The following is a 17,125-nucleotide window of genomic DNA, read 5'->3' on the forward strand; positions in this document are numbered from 1 at the left end:
TTTAAAATTAATAAAATTAATTCAATTAAATAAACAAGCAACAAATTCTAAAATATATTCTACCATAAATCTGAAATTAAATATATTTATCCTCTACTTTACGTTTACCACATCTTCCAACAGCACAAATATGCTGGCGTAAGATTTAGGAAACTTTGTAGTCTTTTTTTTTATTGGGTTAATGATATATGAAAGTTATCAACAAGATGAAAGTATGTGCCCGTAAATTTAAAAAGCCAACACCTGCGATGGATTTGTGCAGTCGCCTATTGTCATTCTATGCATTGCCATTTCTGTAATGCCATGGTAATGGACAAAAGCAGCTGCAATTACTAATACATGGAAGATTTGATGACTCTGAAACTATAAAATTAAAATATTAAAATATAATATATCGTCGTATATAAGATATCGTCAAAATAATTTGAACTCAAGTCACTATAAATCAATAATTTTAATAATGCTTACCCAAATATCGAATTTTCCTGGGAAAAAACGTTCAGGTACCCTTAAAGCATAAAATAACGCGCCTAATATATACAGACATCCCATTAATATTAACCATCCGAGGGATGCTTGGCTAATCGCCTTGAACCAACCTTCGGCGACAGCATAATGTACAGCTGGTATTACCTAAATGTATAACAATGGAATTAAAATATTGTAGATAAATTATTATTAGATATAAATAATTAAAATACAAAATTAAAATATAGGTTATAGATATAGAAAACATAAATTTTTTGAAGTTAAACGATAAATTAAAAAAAAAAAAACTTACCCCGCTAAGTCCAAAACCCATAAAAACTCCAGCTCTAAGTGGACGATAGTTTGGTTCGCCGAATCGCTCCCACAATGAAACTACAATACTGGTTATACCAAGGACAACCACCACAGACAGATAAATTAGCTTAGGTTGATAATCGCAATAAAATCCGTAATAAAGCCATGGTACAAAACTACCCATAATAAGCATAGCTATTCCACAATAATCTAACTTTGAAAATAGCTTTCCCACACATTCGCTGTGGCAATGAACTGTATGAAAGGCAAATGACATTCCTAGGCAAATTATAGCACCAGCAAAGAAGGTACCAAATACCAATTTTTCCTCCAATTGAATTTCTATAGGAGGTTGTGTTAGAAAAAATATAGCTATACCAATAAAGGCAACACAGCCTGTAAAGAATAAAATATTTTTATGAACAAAATTAATAACCAAAATTCACAGAATATACTTAAAAGAATATGCTGTATTTACAGACTTTTTTAGAAAGTGCATATTAATACATTTAAGTGTTACTTAATACCACACTAATGAGATAAAAAGCAGTGTACCTAGTAAATGTGTCCAGATATTGCCAGTTTCTGTATGAATTCGAAAAATGCTTTTAAAGCACGCATAAAATGAGGGTAATGGTGGCCTGTGACCAGCATGCAAGAAATCGTTATCTTGCAACCATCTAGGTAGATTCCTAAAGTGACACTGTTTCCACGATGCCTCCCATACCTACAAATAACATCTCCAATTACTTTAAACTTGTAATTTGTAGATTAACAATGTCAAATTATAATATTTAAATACTAAATCGTATAGGGCCGTACATGTGAGAAATACAAAGTGTGTTTCTCAAATTATAATGTAGATTCATTCTAATGAAGATTAATTTGCTACAGTTATTTGCTATTATCTCAAGTGGAAAGATATTTTTATACATGCAATGATATAAATATCTGGATATCCTTTTACCTTTCGAACAAATTCCTCGGCCTGCTCCGCTGCATTATGTGCTAGTGCACCTAGATCAATTTCATCACTCAATACTCCTGCCTTTAATACTTCAGTCATCTATAACATAAGTAATGGATGTTTAACTCGTTAATTAAATAGAATGAACAATTTTGCTAAAATATCCAAAAACTTACATGTACTTTTTTATAGATATACTCTAAAAATAATTTTGTTAGACCATCAAAATAATTATGAAGGAAATGTAACCCTCCATTCAGCAATCTAGCTAAATACTTATATGCCAAATTGTTCTCTATGTATAAATTATTTTAAGATAAAAGGAAACAATATATATACCTCACAATCCAGAAGATGATCATCTTCCGGCGTCGATGGTAATGGACATCCGACCCCATCCTCCTCTTCTGCCAGACAACTTGCGTCGTCATCCTCTAATAATTCTTTAACTTCATATAAACCTGGTATCTCACTATTTAACAATACACGTTCACTCCATGGGATACGACGTCGCATTCCTGCTAAATCTACTGGTAGATTTTCTTCTTTTTCTTTATCTTCCAAAAAGACATCTTCGTATTGCGACATGATTCAGAATAAATGTGATTGACTGCGAATCTGGAAGTTGTTTGTTGTTACGTAAAAAAAGTTTTAAAATACAAGCTTTTGTAATATTCTATATCTATAAATCTCAATATAAATCAAAGCAAAAAATTTATATTAAATTATATTAAATGCTTTTCACTTGACGACAAGGATTGTCTTGCTTTATTGTTCATTGAATGCCAAGAAAGAAAGATGTTTGTGTGTCGACTTGTGTTATCTGTTATCTAAAGCATCCATAAGTAGGTAAGTCTTTTTTTATAGCTAAACTACACAATATATATTCTACACTTGAAATGAAACAAGCACATGTTTGATAATTGACCAAAGCAAAAAGGAAAATTTTAATGTAGTCTAGTGCAGTCCAGTGCAATAAAGAACAAATCTATTGTTCCTTATCATGAATTTACAATGTTAATTCACACACATACAACTGTTTCTTTTAATATAAATATATGTTTGAGAGAAAACAGCACAAAGGTATAATTCTGACGATATTAAATAGCACTTTAAGACGATGAAAATACTGACAAGGATTAATTAATGGATTGTCCAAAATTAATCGTTACAGCGAATCTCGTTTTCGGAGCACTCTGGAGAGAGAATAAGCTGGAGGCATCGGTTCTCGTGTTTTGTTTGATGAAAATTATAGCACCCACCCGTTAATTTAAATATGATTTTCATTAGAGATACCGTCTTGACTTCATAAACATATGACTTATTATATAAGACATAATAAATACGTTGCACCAAATGTCGTAGGTTGCACGTCGATTGGACTTTAACCTCGTCGATTATATCCTTTTTTGCTTTCCTTTTTTACAGCCTGTTGCAATCTTGATTCTCTCATCTCTTTTCTGCCTAACACTCACGCGTTTTGAGTCGCGCGGACGAACTCATCGTCTAGTCTAGAGCAGGAGAAACGAAAACGCCGTGAAAGCGCGCAACAGGCATGAAATTCGGCACTCGGTGAACGATAGGGGAACGACGGGATGTCACACGATGATGTGCATGTTAAATACGATTGTTGAGCTTCATGTACATACATACCAGCCGCACGACGATATTCCCGCAGTATTCACATTTACGTGGACATGCTTCTGATATTGTTCTTAGGCTCTCTGTACTGGAATATTATTTGGGAAGTTTACGTTCCCTCTGCACTCTATTTGCTTCAAGCAGTCATGTGTATATCTAACTCGGATAGGTCGGATTGAAGTGACAATGACCAACACTTGACGGAAGATCTAGGATTAGAATTCGGCCAATCAGATAACCTCAAGTTTTAATTTGCTTCGATTGAATTCGCATTCTGCAACTCACGAGTCTCGATAATCCGATACGGGCTTAATGATCCGCACGTGGCTACATCAAGTGACACCAAAGTACTGATCCCAGCTCCGAAAGAGAAAGGGAATATTTGGTCTGTTTCCTGTTCCTGCACTAGACTGAACTAGAACTTTCTTTCTCGCTTTCTATAAATATCAAACATATACCCACATATACCTATCTCACTTTAAGTTCTAAAAATGTACACTAGTTCAGCTACAGAAAACAGACCTATTGACAGGCTTGCTCTCTCCTTCTCTCTTTTATTAATCCCTAGATGAACGTAATGAGAAATACAAATGAGGAAGAGAAATTGGACGAGAAAAGCGAGGAATTAAGTACTTTCGATCTGTGGTAAATGATACAGAATTTCTATAATATTTATAAAAGAAAATAAAAATCTTCAACTTTTAAAGGACAATGGCTAGTATTTATATACTATATATATATATAGCATATATATTTATTTCATGACTATAGTCATGTAATAACAATAACAACAATAAAGATAATATTTAATAATATAATAATAGTTAAATATAGTCAATTGTAATTATTACAGTCAATTCTTATATTATATTTAAGACCTTAAGTCTTAAGTCATATATCAAACCTTATGCCTGGTTTATGCTTCAGGTCTTAATCCCAAGATCCTAAAATTCAACCAATAAAGCTGCCAGTTCTAACCGAAATTTGAACTCTATTGGCTGAATTTTAGGATTAAGTCCTTAAGACCGAAGCATAATGCCTAATTCACACTGGGCGATAGGCGATGAACGATGAGCGATATCCAATAAAAGCTTTGCTTTAGCTCACACGACGATGTAATGAAGAGTTCTTATTGGTTATCGCTCGTCGCGCATCGCTCATCGCGCCTAGTGTGAATTATGCCTAAACCAGGCATTATTAGCATCTTAAGGAGATCCTAAATTACCCTACAGGCCTTTATATTACCGACAAAATCGTATAATTTTTGTAACGTAAATACTTTTTTTGTCATTCACAGATTCGAAAATCCTTTTACCAGAATTAAAGTATACGCATTAATACGTATCTGTGAGATAGAATCTATGCTAAAAACGATAAAAAATTTCAAAATTGAGTTCATAGATTCTACCTCACAGATACGTATTAATGCGTATACTTTAATTCTGTAAAAGGATTTTCGAATCTGTGAATAACAAAAAAAGTATTTACGTTACAAAAATTATACGATTTTGTCGGTAATATAGAGGCCTGTAGGGTAATTTAGGATCCCCTTAAAACATTACACTTAAGACAGTCTTAAATACCAAAAATTTATGAATATTAGATAACATATAAACATTTTGTTATTGCAAATTCTTTGTAAGAGAATTTAGTGAATTTGATTACTTTTGTAGTTCTGATTACTGTATATGTATTTCAAAAGTTTATGTATTATACTTTGTACTACTCTAAAGGCTACTATTCAAGAAAGTTATTTAGTAATAAGGATTCGCCATGCTGATGTACTTTCGTTCCATGATGTTATCAGGTTTATTTACTTGTGACCGGGAATTATGGTGTTCTGTTATTATAAATAAACAGTGATATAATATTTCGAATATTCCGATTATCGTCAAAAATATAAATGGCAGAAAGCACCGTTCAACATTCTACTGATAAATTATTGGAGCTGAAGGAAAAACAAAAGATAATCGATGAAAATCCTTTCTGTAACTTAAAAATTAATGATACAAGGGAACTAAAATTGGTCGAATCTAGAAGAAAGTGCGATTTATGTCAAAAGTCACGGAAATTTTTCTGTTATACCTGTTACCAACCTGTTCTTTCATGCAGATATTATCCACGAGTGAAGGTATGTACTGATTACCACATAGATAAAACTGAATTTTTATATAATTTAACGTTAATTTAATCCTTTTGTCATGGTATGAGTATCTGGATATTTTCAAATTTTGAAAATATAAAGTTAAAATTTTTATATTTTTTGTTATACAATGCCTTAAAAATATCTTCTTGAACAACAATTTTGTACAGACCTTATCTCATTTTCGTTTTTATACTTTTAACATGAGTCCTGTGAAACACAGTAAAAGGTGAAAAATTATGTATTGACAGCCTAAGCAGATAAATCATCATGACATCAAAATGTAGTAAAAAAACTCATATATGATTAATATAAACATCATTTTTTAATAAGTAACAATTCATTTTAACATTATTTGGACATTATTATGACTTGTTTGTTTTGCTTGAGAGAAGGATTAAAATACATTATGTACTAATGTGTTTGTTTTATAATTACCCTATATTACTTTTTCAGCTACCAATTAAAATTGACATCATTAAGCACCCTCGTGAAATACCTGGCAAGAGTACAGCTATCCATGCTGCGATAATTGCACCAGCAGATGTAAAAATCTATATATATCCAGATTTTCCAGAGATACCAAATAAAGAAGAGGTAACAATAATCTACTTTCAAGCTCTTCAATTCTTAATTGGTTCTTAACTCGATGGATGTTACTTTTAGACAGTTTTAGTTTTTCCTAGCAAAGATAATGCAAAGAATATAAGTGTTAAGGATCTTTTTGTGAGAAAAGAAGGAAAAAATGATGCTTTAGGAGAAAAAACAGAAACTGTATGGCCCATAAAAAGGGCAATTTTCATTGATAGTACATGGCACCAAACCAAATCAATATATAAAGACCAAAGATTGAGAGGTAAATAAAAAATTTAACTTTTATAATTATTATATGCAAATCTTACTCACTATTTAAAAACTTATTCTTTTTATATAATTAACACAGAATTACGTTGCGTGATATTAAAGTCAAGAATTTCTCAATTCTGGCGTCATCAAAAGGACAGTCCAAGATGGTATTTAGCAACAATTGAATCAATCCATCAATTTCTAGTAGAATTACATACATGTGCTCTTGGGGTAGATGAAGACTATGGAGAGACTATAAAAAAATATCTAGACTTAAATGATATTATAAAGAATACATGTTATACGGATTCTACACACCAATACTCTGTAATTAATGGTGAAGAACTAATGCAAAGATACAATGGACAGTATGATAATCTTTTATACTTTTTTAAATACATGTTTGAACACATTCATTCTATATATAATCATAATGAATTAAAAGCTTATAAAAGGCCACTCATATAACTACCGAATCAGTACACAATATTTTAAAAATATTTAAATGATAAATAATGATACAAAAAAGGGCTACAAACCTAATAAATTTGTTTAATGTTACAAAATTAAACAGCTGTTTTATGAATTGTTTTGTATTTATTTTTGTTAAATTATAAACGAATTTATTAGGCTCGTAGTTCTTCTGTATCATTATAATATATATTTATTGAGCCTAGTTACTTATATTTATTTAAACAATGTTTTTTGAATATTTATTTTATATTAAATATTTAGTGTAAAAATATTAAATAAATGTTTAAAAAATGTTTTTTAAATGTTATATGTTGATTGAATACATTTTCTCACATTAAGTTCTTTTATATCTAACTAGGTTGTTGACAAATTTTCAATTTTATACTTATATTATGTTTCTGCAAACTGTAATACTTCTAAATTATAGGATATATTATATACTCTTATCTTATAAAATTATATAAGAAAAAATGATTTCGGTGCAATTTTACAACTTTAAAGACAATTCTATTTTATTATAGAATTATACTTATATATGTAGTTTGATATGTAGTTTATATGTACTTTTTATGTGCAAAAATACGTGACATACTTCTTAAATTCAGAAATGTTTTGCAACCTTTTATTTTTGTACTAAAATATACCATAAGATATTGGCAAAAAAATAAAATAAAATAATTTTTTTTACCATAATATGTTTGTGCTAAGTATACCACTTTTATTACAAAATGAAACAAAAAATTTTTTTATATTATACAGTATGTACCTATTATCGTACAAACAAATTCACAATACTAGTATATGAATTAAAACCAAATCAATTGAAAATTTTTATTAAAATTTTCGATCTATTTTTTCAGATATTCTATATAAATTTAATAATTTTTGAAAAAACTTAGTATTTATAAAATTAAGACATTTTTTTAAGAAATACTCAGTAGATTTATATATGAGGTCTGTAAAGTTAATATCCCTAAATATGAATTTTGACAAAATCAACATTGCATTCGATTGTCCACTTTTATCCATAAAAAATTTTTTTGTCCGCCCTCCAAAAAATATTTTTAATGGACAAATAGTAATCAATCAGATGCAATGATTTTATCAAAATTCGCATTTAGTATCAATTTCACAGCCTTTGTGTGTGTGTATCTTTTCTAAAATTCTTTATTAACGCGAATTATGAAATTTAAGAATAATTTTGAGAGAGAGAGAGAGAGAAGAAAACTTATAAAATTTGAAGCGAAGTATAGATAAACAATTTTTTTTTCATAAATTTAAAATATAAATTTTTTTTCAATGTGACAGATGTGAGAATTTTTCTCACATCAGAAAAACTACAAACGATAAAATAAAAATATATAAATAATGAAGTTAAATAAAAGAATACTAAAAATTTTTAAATCACAATCAAAATTTTCAGACACAAGATTATTTTGAAGAAAGTTCCAAATGTGTACATCCCAGTTGGACATATCTTGCATTGGCCAATGCCTAGTAATTTTCCAGTGGAGGACCAATAAGAATATTTTATTTTAAAGCAACCAATTAGTAATGCGTCTTATTAAGTCCGGATCTACATAAGAGCTTTAAGCCTTAAGCCATATGAAATGGACGAATCATAGTCCATTATTCTCCTCGAATTAGACTGTAATTAGTTAATTTCTTGCAGCTTAAGGCTTAAGCCCGGATCCTCATACGGACAACAGCGCTTTGACACCGGACACTGATTGGTGAAAAACGGATTATGGGGGTAAATTTTACCCTCGCCACCGGTTTTTCACCAATCAGCGTTTGGTGTCAAAGCGCTGTTGCCCGTATGAGGATCCGGGCTAAAACACGTGTATTGTGGATCCGCCGAGCGCTCAAATATGATTGGTTGGATCTATAAGCCCTCATACGGACAACAGCGCTTTGACACTGGACGCTGATTGATGAAAAACCGGTTGCGAAGGTAAAATTTACCCCCATAACCCGTTTTTCACCAATCAGTGTTCGGTGTCAAAGCGCTGTTGTCCGTATGAGGATCCCCGATCCGGGCTAAGTATAATAACCAATTATGTTTAATCGCTAGGCAAGCGTATATGTATGTACCTAGCCACTTTGTCGTCTTGAACTCGGCCAATGACGTTTCGTGCTCTCCTATTGGTAGTGCATGTAAAGTCTACTAATAGCAAAATATTTTCTAATCCAGATGCAAATCCGGTCAGGCAAAAAACGCTATTCTATTTATTTTTCTAGTTTTTTGTATGCTATATAGGGTGTTTTCCATTTGATGACATAAGTTAAGCGGGGAGCACAGACTTTTGCATAACGCATAAACCATATACATAAAGAATTTGATTGGTCCATTGACTCATGCATAAGAAAATGGGCCAATGAAATTCCTTATGCACATGCGTTATGCAAAAGTGTGTGCTGCGGCCAATAAGTTAAACCGAGATTAAAGTTAATTTGCATTGGTGGAAATAGGCATTAGCGTCATTCTAGGGCGCGTTCAGATTCCCACTCGAGTGCTCCTCGGGTGTCATGTTATCCTTGTTTTAACATTTGATAAATAATAAGGATACCTAGGTGGCACTCGGGTGGGAATCTGAACATAGCCCTAGAGTGACAAAGATAGAACGACACTGTGTCGACTTGTGTTCCATCATCAGATGGAAAGCATCCTATATTTTTCAAGAGTAGAGAGAGCTCTAATTATATAGGTCTCTACTGAACTGGAGCGAGCCTTTGAGTGAAGAACATATATATGTTTGTTTTACTTTAACTTATTGCAGAGTGCACCAGTTCAGACAGTGTAGGAATAAACACAAACCTGTGATTTGAAATGATAGATCTCAACGACCAAACACATATACGTATACACATATAAATGTATGCCAATATATGTTGTATTAGATCCGTGTGGATGGTGTATAATGTGTTGTACTCTGTGTGATTTAACAAGATCTTTTAAATATCGGACATTTTAATTCTGAATTTCTGATCAAATCTCTGATTTGTTACAACGTTCAATGCAGATCGAAACATCACGAAGATCATGAATATTCACCTATTTGGTTGTTCGTACATGTGAAAGAAGGAAATCTTTAACGCAAGACTTGTACGTAAGAAAAATTGGATTTATATTTTACGAAGTACGTTTTTTGTAACGTATGTTTCATCAAAAAAAAAGAAGGAAGCATATTTGTATCTTCATTAATGTTAAACGTGAGTTAAGGTACAATAATAAACAACAATAAAGGATTGTTTCGTTCATGGAATAATTTTTGCAAAATAAGAAGATATATCGAAAAATGAAAATTTTAACATAATCATTTCATTTATCCTTTCTTTTTAATTCCAATAGTGATAAAACTTATATTTATTTGAATTTTCTGGATAAACTTATGAGATTTAGGACCTTATTGTATAACTCTTAATGATATTATTACATTGCTTTTGCTCAGTTTTTTTACCATGTACGAAACCTGTGTAATGATAATGTAACAATATCATTATAATCATTAAGAGTTATACAGAATAAGATCCATATTTTAATTACTATCCATTGTTCTATTGTCTATATGCAGATTTATTGCATGAGAGGAATTGTATGAAATCATACATACAATATGCCAAAAATGTCGATTCGAAAATTTAAAAGGGTTGGAGTACTGGCTAATAAAAGATCACAGATCTTGAAAACACGCTATAAGGAAGTACGATCTTACAGACCATGTAAGAGAATTTGAATTTTAAAGTAATTCTATTCTTACTCTTTTCAACATATGGCAGTTGTTTTACTAAAATTGTTTCTTTCAGTATGTGAAAAATTGAAGCATAATAATAGTCATTTAGCAAAAGCACTTTCTAAAGAAAAACAGAATAGTCAGACATTGTTCACACAAAATATAGAGCTAGTAGAAGAGATTCAGCAATTAAATCTAATATGTAACACACGAAATGTAAGTATCATTTATGTAACTATGTCTCTCTTTCTCTCAAGTCTGTTATCTCTTGTCAAAGTTACAGTAATCTCTTCTATATATGTATTCTCAGTTTAATATAGAGATGACGTTACAAATACGAAAATGCTATAATTTTAAACAAGTTTAATCCTTTACATGACTGCTATTAAAATTTTAGACAGATGCATTCATTAATTTCTTTGGTTTGTATATAAAATAACCAACTGTTGGTTCTATCATGACAATACACCTGCTTATATTTCTTCAATTGGAGTCACAAACTTATATGAATTGGTTCCGCAAGTACTGTATTTTATCAAATTTCATATGATCTGTTAAAATACAGTGCTTGTGTATCGAACCAATTCTGATCAAACTAATCGACGGATCTTTTGAATTGTTCAAGATCATGACTTTAATATATATTTATTAAGGTCAATGCATGTTATTCTAAAAATTTATATATGTATAATATATGTTACAGTCAAAGTTAACTCAGTGAATGTATATGCTTACTATGTAGTCTCTATCTACTTTAGTTGTACTGATATATGTTATACATATAATAAATTTATAAACCACATATACTAATATTTTACAGTTTTTAATTTAATCTATTATCTATTATTTGTTTTAGACTGTAATTTCGAATGTACTGAATAACGCAAAGGAAATATTGAAAATGTTAGTCACAATGACTGGTTATATGACAAATACTATCTCTATGTGTCAAGAGCTTGTTGCTGCCAATACTGCTGTGAGGCTGTCTGCTTCAACTGAAAGTAAACAATATGTTACATGATACCATTAAATTCTAAGAATTTCTTAGTATAATTTAATTTTCTTTACATTATTTAGTTATTATAAGCATTTTATAATATCTAATCTTTATATAAGAATATATTTCAGATAAAGAATCATCTGTTAGATTATCAACAAAATCACCAGCAAAAGGAGTGGTAAAACCTATGGTGGGTGGGCATACTATTACTAAGCCTACAATAAATTTAAGTCGGGTTAATATGGAGGATATTAATGTATCAAGACTGAGTGATATACCAGAAGTAACCACACCCACTAGAAGTTTGGAGATAACTGAGAATAGATCGCCGATTATTTCTTTACCTTCTACGCCTCTTAGATATGTATGTATACATTTATTTTATATGACTATGTATTATATAATTCTCAGTCGTCAAAGATGTGATGATATCTCGTGCATATATTTTTTAATATACTAGCCTTTTCCTGCGCGCGCTACGCGCGCGATTCAGATTTATAGGGGATACACAAACAAATCTGGAAAAGTCCAAACTGGTTTGTTAATCCCCCTAAAATTACAACGTAGGTTCTTTCTTTACTTAATTTTTTAAAAAATTTAAGCATTTATACATCCTTGAAATTTTTTTCCGGATTTGTCTAATTTATGAGATTATCATATGTTTTTTCCTTTTTTTAGTTTTAATTAATTATCTTCATTTTAAATTATTGATTTTCGTATTTTTATTTTCTTATTTTTTTCCCCGCTTTTTGAAATAGTCATGAAGATGATGATTTTCGTCTTCTTTTAATCTTATTCAGTTGTTCTTCGTTTTTTTTGACATTTTTTATTCGTATTTTTTCGAAAAAATCATTACTTTAGTAAAATGAATTCTCAAGCAATCGATACGAACTCGAAAAATAATCACTTTTTTGAACTTCGAAAAATAATCACTTGGGGATGTTACAATCTTTTTTTGTGTATAACTTATTTTTGGAGGATGGACAAATAAAAATAACGGGTGGACAAACGTGGACAAACAGTGGACAAACAGTGGACAAACAAATGCAATAATGATTTTACCAATATTCGCATTTAGAGGTTCCAACTTCTCAAAGCAGCTTTGTGAAGTTGGCACCTTAAATGCGAATATTGGTAAAATCATTATTGCATTCGTTTGTCCACTGTTTGTCCACGTTTGTCCAACCATTATTTTCGTTTGTCCACCCTATGTTTATTATATTTTTCGTAATAATGTAAAATAACCACTTGGGGGTGTTACAATTTATTTTTGTGTATAACTTTTTTTTGGAGGGTGGACAAATGAAAATAACGGGTGGACAAACGTGGACAAACAGTGGACAAACGAATGCAATAATGATTTTACCAATATTCGCATTTAGAGGTTCCAACTTCTCAAAGCAGCTTTGTGAAGTTGGCACCTTAAATGCGAATATTGGTAAAATCATTATTGCATTCGTTTGTCCACTGTTTGTCCACGTTTGTCCACCCATTATTTTCGTTTGTCCACCCTATGTTTATTATATTTTTCGTAATAGTGTAAAATAATCACTTGGGGGTGTTACAATTTTTTTTGTGTATAGCTTTTTTGGAGGGTGGACAAATGAAAATAACGGGTGGACAAACGTGGACAAACAGTGGCCAAACGAATGCAATAATGATATTACCAGTATTCGCATTTAGGGGTGCCAACTTCTCAGAGCACTACGCGCGCGATTCTTTTTTTTTTTAAACCATCATATAATTTTCTCTTACAAAATTTACACCAAAGCATAGTCTATTAAGCTTTAAATTACAATTACATTTCTTTGCGTCTTATTAAATTCGTCATATTCGGAAAATCTTATTGATTTCCGCAATATTTCCGTCTGCCATATTGAATTTAAAAATTTGGAACACGGAATCAAAATCAGCGTTTGCGGTAACCCCCATTTACCTAATTTCGCTGGAATTTTTAAATTTTTATGTATTTCGCAACACTTTCCGTCCGCCATTTTGGATCAGCCATTTGGATTTTCCTAATTTTGATCACGGATTCGAAATCAGCGTCCGCGTAAGCCTCCTTAATCCAAATTTTGCCGAAATCGGAAAACCTTTAAGATTTTCGCATCTTTTCCGTCCGCCATATTGGATAAGTCTTTTTTAATTATCATAATTTTTACCAAGTTTTTAAAAAAGCGTCCCCGAAAATTCCTTGTTACCAAAATTCATCATTTTCGGATTACTTTAACTGCCTCAACGAATAGAGGCTTCAAAAAAACGTCTACACGCCTTTTTTTAAAATATGATGATGAGACCTATAGTTTTTAACACCGTATCCGAACGGCCTATTAAAAGAGATTGTTATGGCAAACATATTCTCTAATGGTAAAAAACCAATGGTGGTTTGTCATTACCTTCCGTGAGGTGATCAAATAAAATCTGATATGTATGTTCTGAGTGGATTTGAACCCGGATCTTCAGAACCCGGATCAGAGCAGCCATACAACTTTCTACGCTACGATCATCACATACTCCAGGTCAAAGACTTGGAAACACTTTTTAAAAATTGACATTTTTGAGATTACTTATTAAAATATCTATATAACAATGTCTAAACCCAATAACTGTTACTTGATTTGAAGAATTACTGTTAAAGGAACAACTGTTCTTTTTTTTAACAATATGGATATTATATTGTATTTCAGTAATTCTAATAATATCAATTTTTAAAAAGTATTTTCAAATATTTGGCTTGGATATACTATCAAGAATTACATAAGTTTAAAAAATAATGAACTTTTTTTTAAACAATTGTTTCAGGAAAATGGTCGTCCATGCAGATTACCAGAAAGATTAACAATTTCTTCACCCAGGGTTAATGGTAAGAAATTACGAATAGTAATTTAATTGAAGGTTGATGGAGAACTCTGTTAGAGATGAATTTTTTTTATTTGGAATTATTGACAGTATTGTAATGTCTAATAATTGCGATATTTTCGTAAACAGGAAAGTTGCTTATTGGTCTCTATAGAATGATTTTTTTGGAAAAGATTAAATAAAACATTCACTTTGATATCACTTAATTTGCACTACAGAACAGATTTTGTTTATTATTATATAATATTAAGAACCAAATTACAAAAATTTACTAAAAAAAAAACTTAACCTTGGCGATGCTATCCAATTTTTGTCTGAAATATTTTTCTCAAAAATGTGTTTTAAGATATTCGACTGTATTCAGATATTTGTGTGTGTAATCCATCCTACATGTATATATTTTGAACTGTATATTTTATTCTATTCGTAATGTTTAATATTTGATTATAATTATGTTAATTTTGTTAATTGTTTTGTACTGAAGATGATCCAAAAAAGATTAAAATTTACCTTGATGTTTAATAACATACATAATTCACAATTAACATGTTGGCTCATAATTGGTATTATCTTTTGTTTATAATTAATTTTAACTGAGTTTAAATTTTTCTATATGTTTACATTTGAGTATACTTTCTGTGACAGATGAACAAAGATTAAGAAGAAATAGGAGAAGCCATTCAAAAAGATTGTCAGTATCTTTTTCGCGATCACGAAATAGATGGTCTAATGAAACTCCGTCAACTGCGGGACATATTAATGTAAGTGGCACTATAATAAAATCTAATATAATATTTTTAAATTATTGTGGTACTTTCACATTCTTTATAGTAAAAATTGTTTCACCCGTGTGATGTAAAAATAGTATGCTTAATAGCTAATGTTGATGCCTTATTTTTTAGAGATTACTACATTTATACACCTTTATTATTTCTCTCTCTATAGGTAATTGACACTCAGATTGACATTCAAAGTAAAGAGAGTCGTGATGACACGTCTGACAAACATCTGACTGATAGAATAAACGCAAAATCAGAATCACAGGTGCCTATTAACTCGAACGGGAAAAATGAAACGCACATAGACACATCGAAAAAGGATTCTGATGTACAAATAAATAATAAAATTTCCAATAAAGATTTTAGTAGAAATTCGAGTGTAACAGAAAGCTCTAAACTGCAGAATAATACTAGAACTTGGGAGGAAGAAGATCCATTAGAAGGTCCAAGTTGGCTGTTTAACAATACTATACCACCGCAAGATAATGAACCAGAACTCGAAAATGTTGACGTCTCTGACGTTAATAATAATACATCACAAGTGATAGTATATGATGAGTCAAGCGTTACAGAAAGCAACGTAGGAGATATATCGAACTCAAATGAATCTATGAATGATGTACAAGCTTCAGAGAGATATCCCGTTGCCGATCGTTCCGAGTGTAACTCCTTTATACATGAGCATGATACAAATGATAGTATTTGCGAGATACTTCCGACAACGACTACATCAAATGATAAAAGAAGTTCAGATAACATAGAAGATGGTAATGCAAATGATACAATGAAATTTACTAGTTTCGTGACGCTGAGACGAGGACATTCCGAAGTACCGGAAGAGACAGAAGACTTTACTTTAATGTTACGTCAATCAAGACAAAATATGAAATTCAATATTAATGAGTTGCGACTGCCTGTTTTGGACGAATCCGTGATAAATAATTCTGCTGTCAATAATGAAATTGACACTAAAGTAACCACCACGTTACCAAGAAATACGAGTATTCCAATCGCATCGGTATCGAATCAGAATTTAGATAAATCTGATTATAATCATATCACGATAAAACTGCCGATAATTCTAGTTAGTGATCATAAGAGAACGTCGATACCGCAAAAGACAAAGCATTCCAATAAAAGTATTAAGAAATCGAGGACACCGAATATGACAGGCAGAACGAGTCACGCTGAAAATTCTCCGACGATTAAAAATAAGACGAAACTGAGAAATAAGTCTAAGGACAATCGAGATCCTAGCACAGCAAAAGTCGTTTTGGAGAAGCTTAATGAATCTCATGTTAAACCAAGAACAGCTCAGAACATTAACAGTGTCATGTATGTATAACAACTGTTATGTATGTGTAACAACTATTAAGTTGTTATAAGTCATTTTTCTCTTGGACTTGCTTTTATACTCTGGATTTACAGAAAAGATGTCACGTCTGATGAAGACGATAATCAACGAGATTTGGAGGGTAGCATTTACACTTCTAATCGTCCTAGACGAAGAAAGGCGCCGACAAATTTGAAAGAACCTACTTTGAATAAGTAAGTAAAACCTCTTCTCTCTACTTGGATAGAATATGTCCAGTAGAATTTGGGCTATTTAAAATATTCGACTATTATATATGACGTGAAATTGTATTTCTTTACAGGAAATTAAGAAGAGGTTAATAAAAAGGAGACTGATATGTATTATGAAGATTAATGAAGAAAATTATTACTCGCATTATCGATATCGATGATATATTATGCAAAGTTCTTTTTATAATTGAATTTTGATAGAGTAATGTAAACGGATTATTATATATAAATTATCTGAATAGCTGTTAAATTTTAAAATTGTGTGTGTTAGTTGAAATTGTGGAAATTATGATTGATTCAGTAGTTCTAATAATA

General features: G+C 30.9%; 3 protein-coding genes across 6 annotated transcripts; 2 read left to right on the plus strand and 1 right to left on the minus strand.

Annotated features, from left to right (window-relative positions):
* Positions 1-137: 137 nt before the first annotated feature.
* AdipoR (adiponectin receptor) lies at positions 138-3,563 on the minus strand. Of its 4 annotated transcripts, none has more exons than XM_018539006.1 (8): positions 3,404-3,563; positions 3,140-3,261; positions 2,090-2,368; positions 1,751-1,849; positions 1,339-1,510; positions 782-1,179; positions 469-633; positions 138-363 (listed from the first exon to the last, which is right to left on the minus strand). In XM_018539006.1, exons 3-8 carry the CDS (start codon positions 2,336-2,338, stop codon positions 229-231), a joined length of 1,218 nt encoding a protein of 405 aa, XP_018394508.1. In that variant the 5' UTR covers positions 2,339-2,368; positions 3,140-3,261; positions 3,404-3,563; the 3' UTR covers positions 138-228. The 4 variants fall into 4 exon arrangements, with proteins under 4 accessions (XP_018394508.1, XP_018394507.1, XP_018394506.1 ...); XM_018539005.1 differs by having other exon boundaries at positions 3,013-3,261; XM_018539004.1 differs by lacking the exon at positions 3,140-3,261.
* Positions 3,564-5,289: 1,726 nt separating this feature from the next.
* On the plus strand, positions 5,290-6,848 carry LOC108773266 (DTW domain-containing protein 1). The gene is made up of 4 exons (XM_018539020.1): positions 5,290-5,522; positions 5,991-6,131; positions 6,201-6,390; positions 6,478-6,848. The coding sequence occupies exons 1-4, from the start codon at positions 5,295-5,297 to the stop codon at positions 6,846-6,848; spliced, it is 930 nt and encodes a 309-aa protein (XP_018394522.1). The 5' UTR covers positions 5,290-5,294.
* Positions 6,849-9,958: 3,110 nt separating this feature from the next.
* On the plus strand, positions 9,959-16,924 carry LOC108773256 (uncharacterized). Its single transcript, XM_018539009.1, has 10 exons — positions 9,959-10,067; positions 10,430-10,577; positions 10,662-10,804; positions 11,445-11,589; positions 11,717-11,952; positions 14,391-14,451; positions 15,093-15,208; positions 15,393-16,561; positions 16,655-16,774; positions 16,882-16,924. Exons 2-10 carry the CDS (start codon positions 10,472-10,474, stop codon positions 16,898-16,900), a joined length of 2,115 nt encoding a protein of 704 aa, XP_018394511.1. The 5' UTR covers positions 9,959-10,067; positions 10,430-10,471; the 3' UTR covers positions 16,901-16,924.
* Positions 16,925-17,125: the final 201 nt, after the last annotated feature.

This window comes from Cyphomyrmex costatus, unplaced genomic scaffold, assembly GCF_001594065.2.
Source record: "Cyphomyrmex costatus isolate MS0001 unplaced genomic scaffold, Ccosl1.0 scaffold20, whole genome shotgun sequence".
Taxonomy (NCBI): domain Eukaryota; kingdom Metazoa; phylum Arthropoda; class Insecta; order Hymenoptera; family Formicidae; genus Cyphomyrmex; species Cyphomyrmex costatus.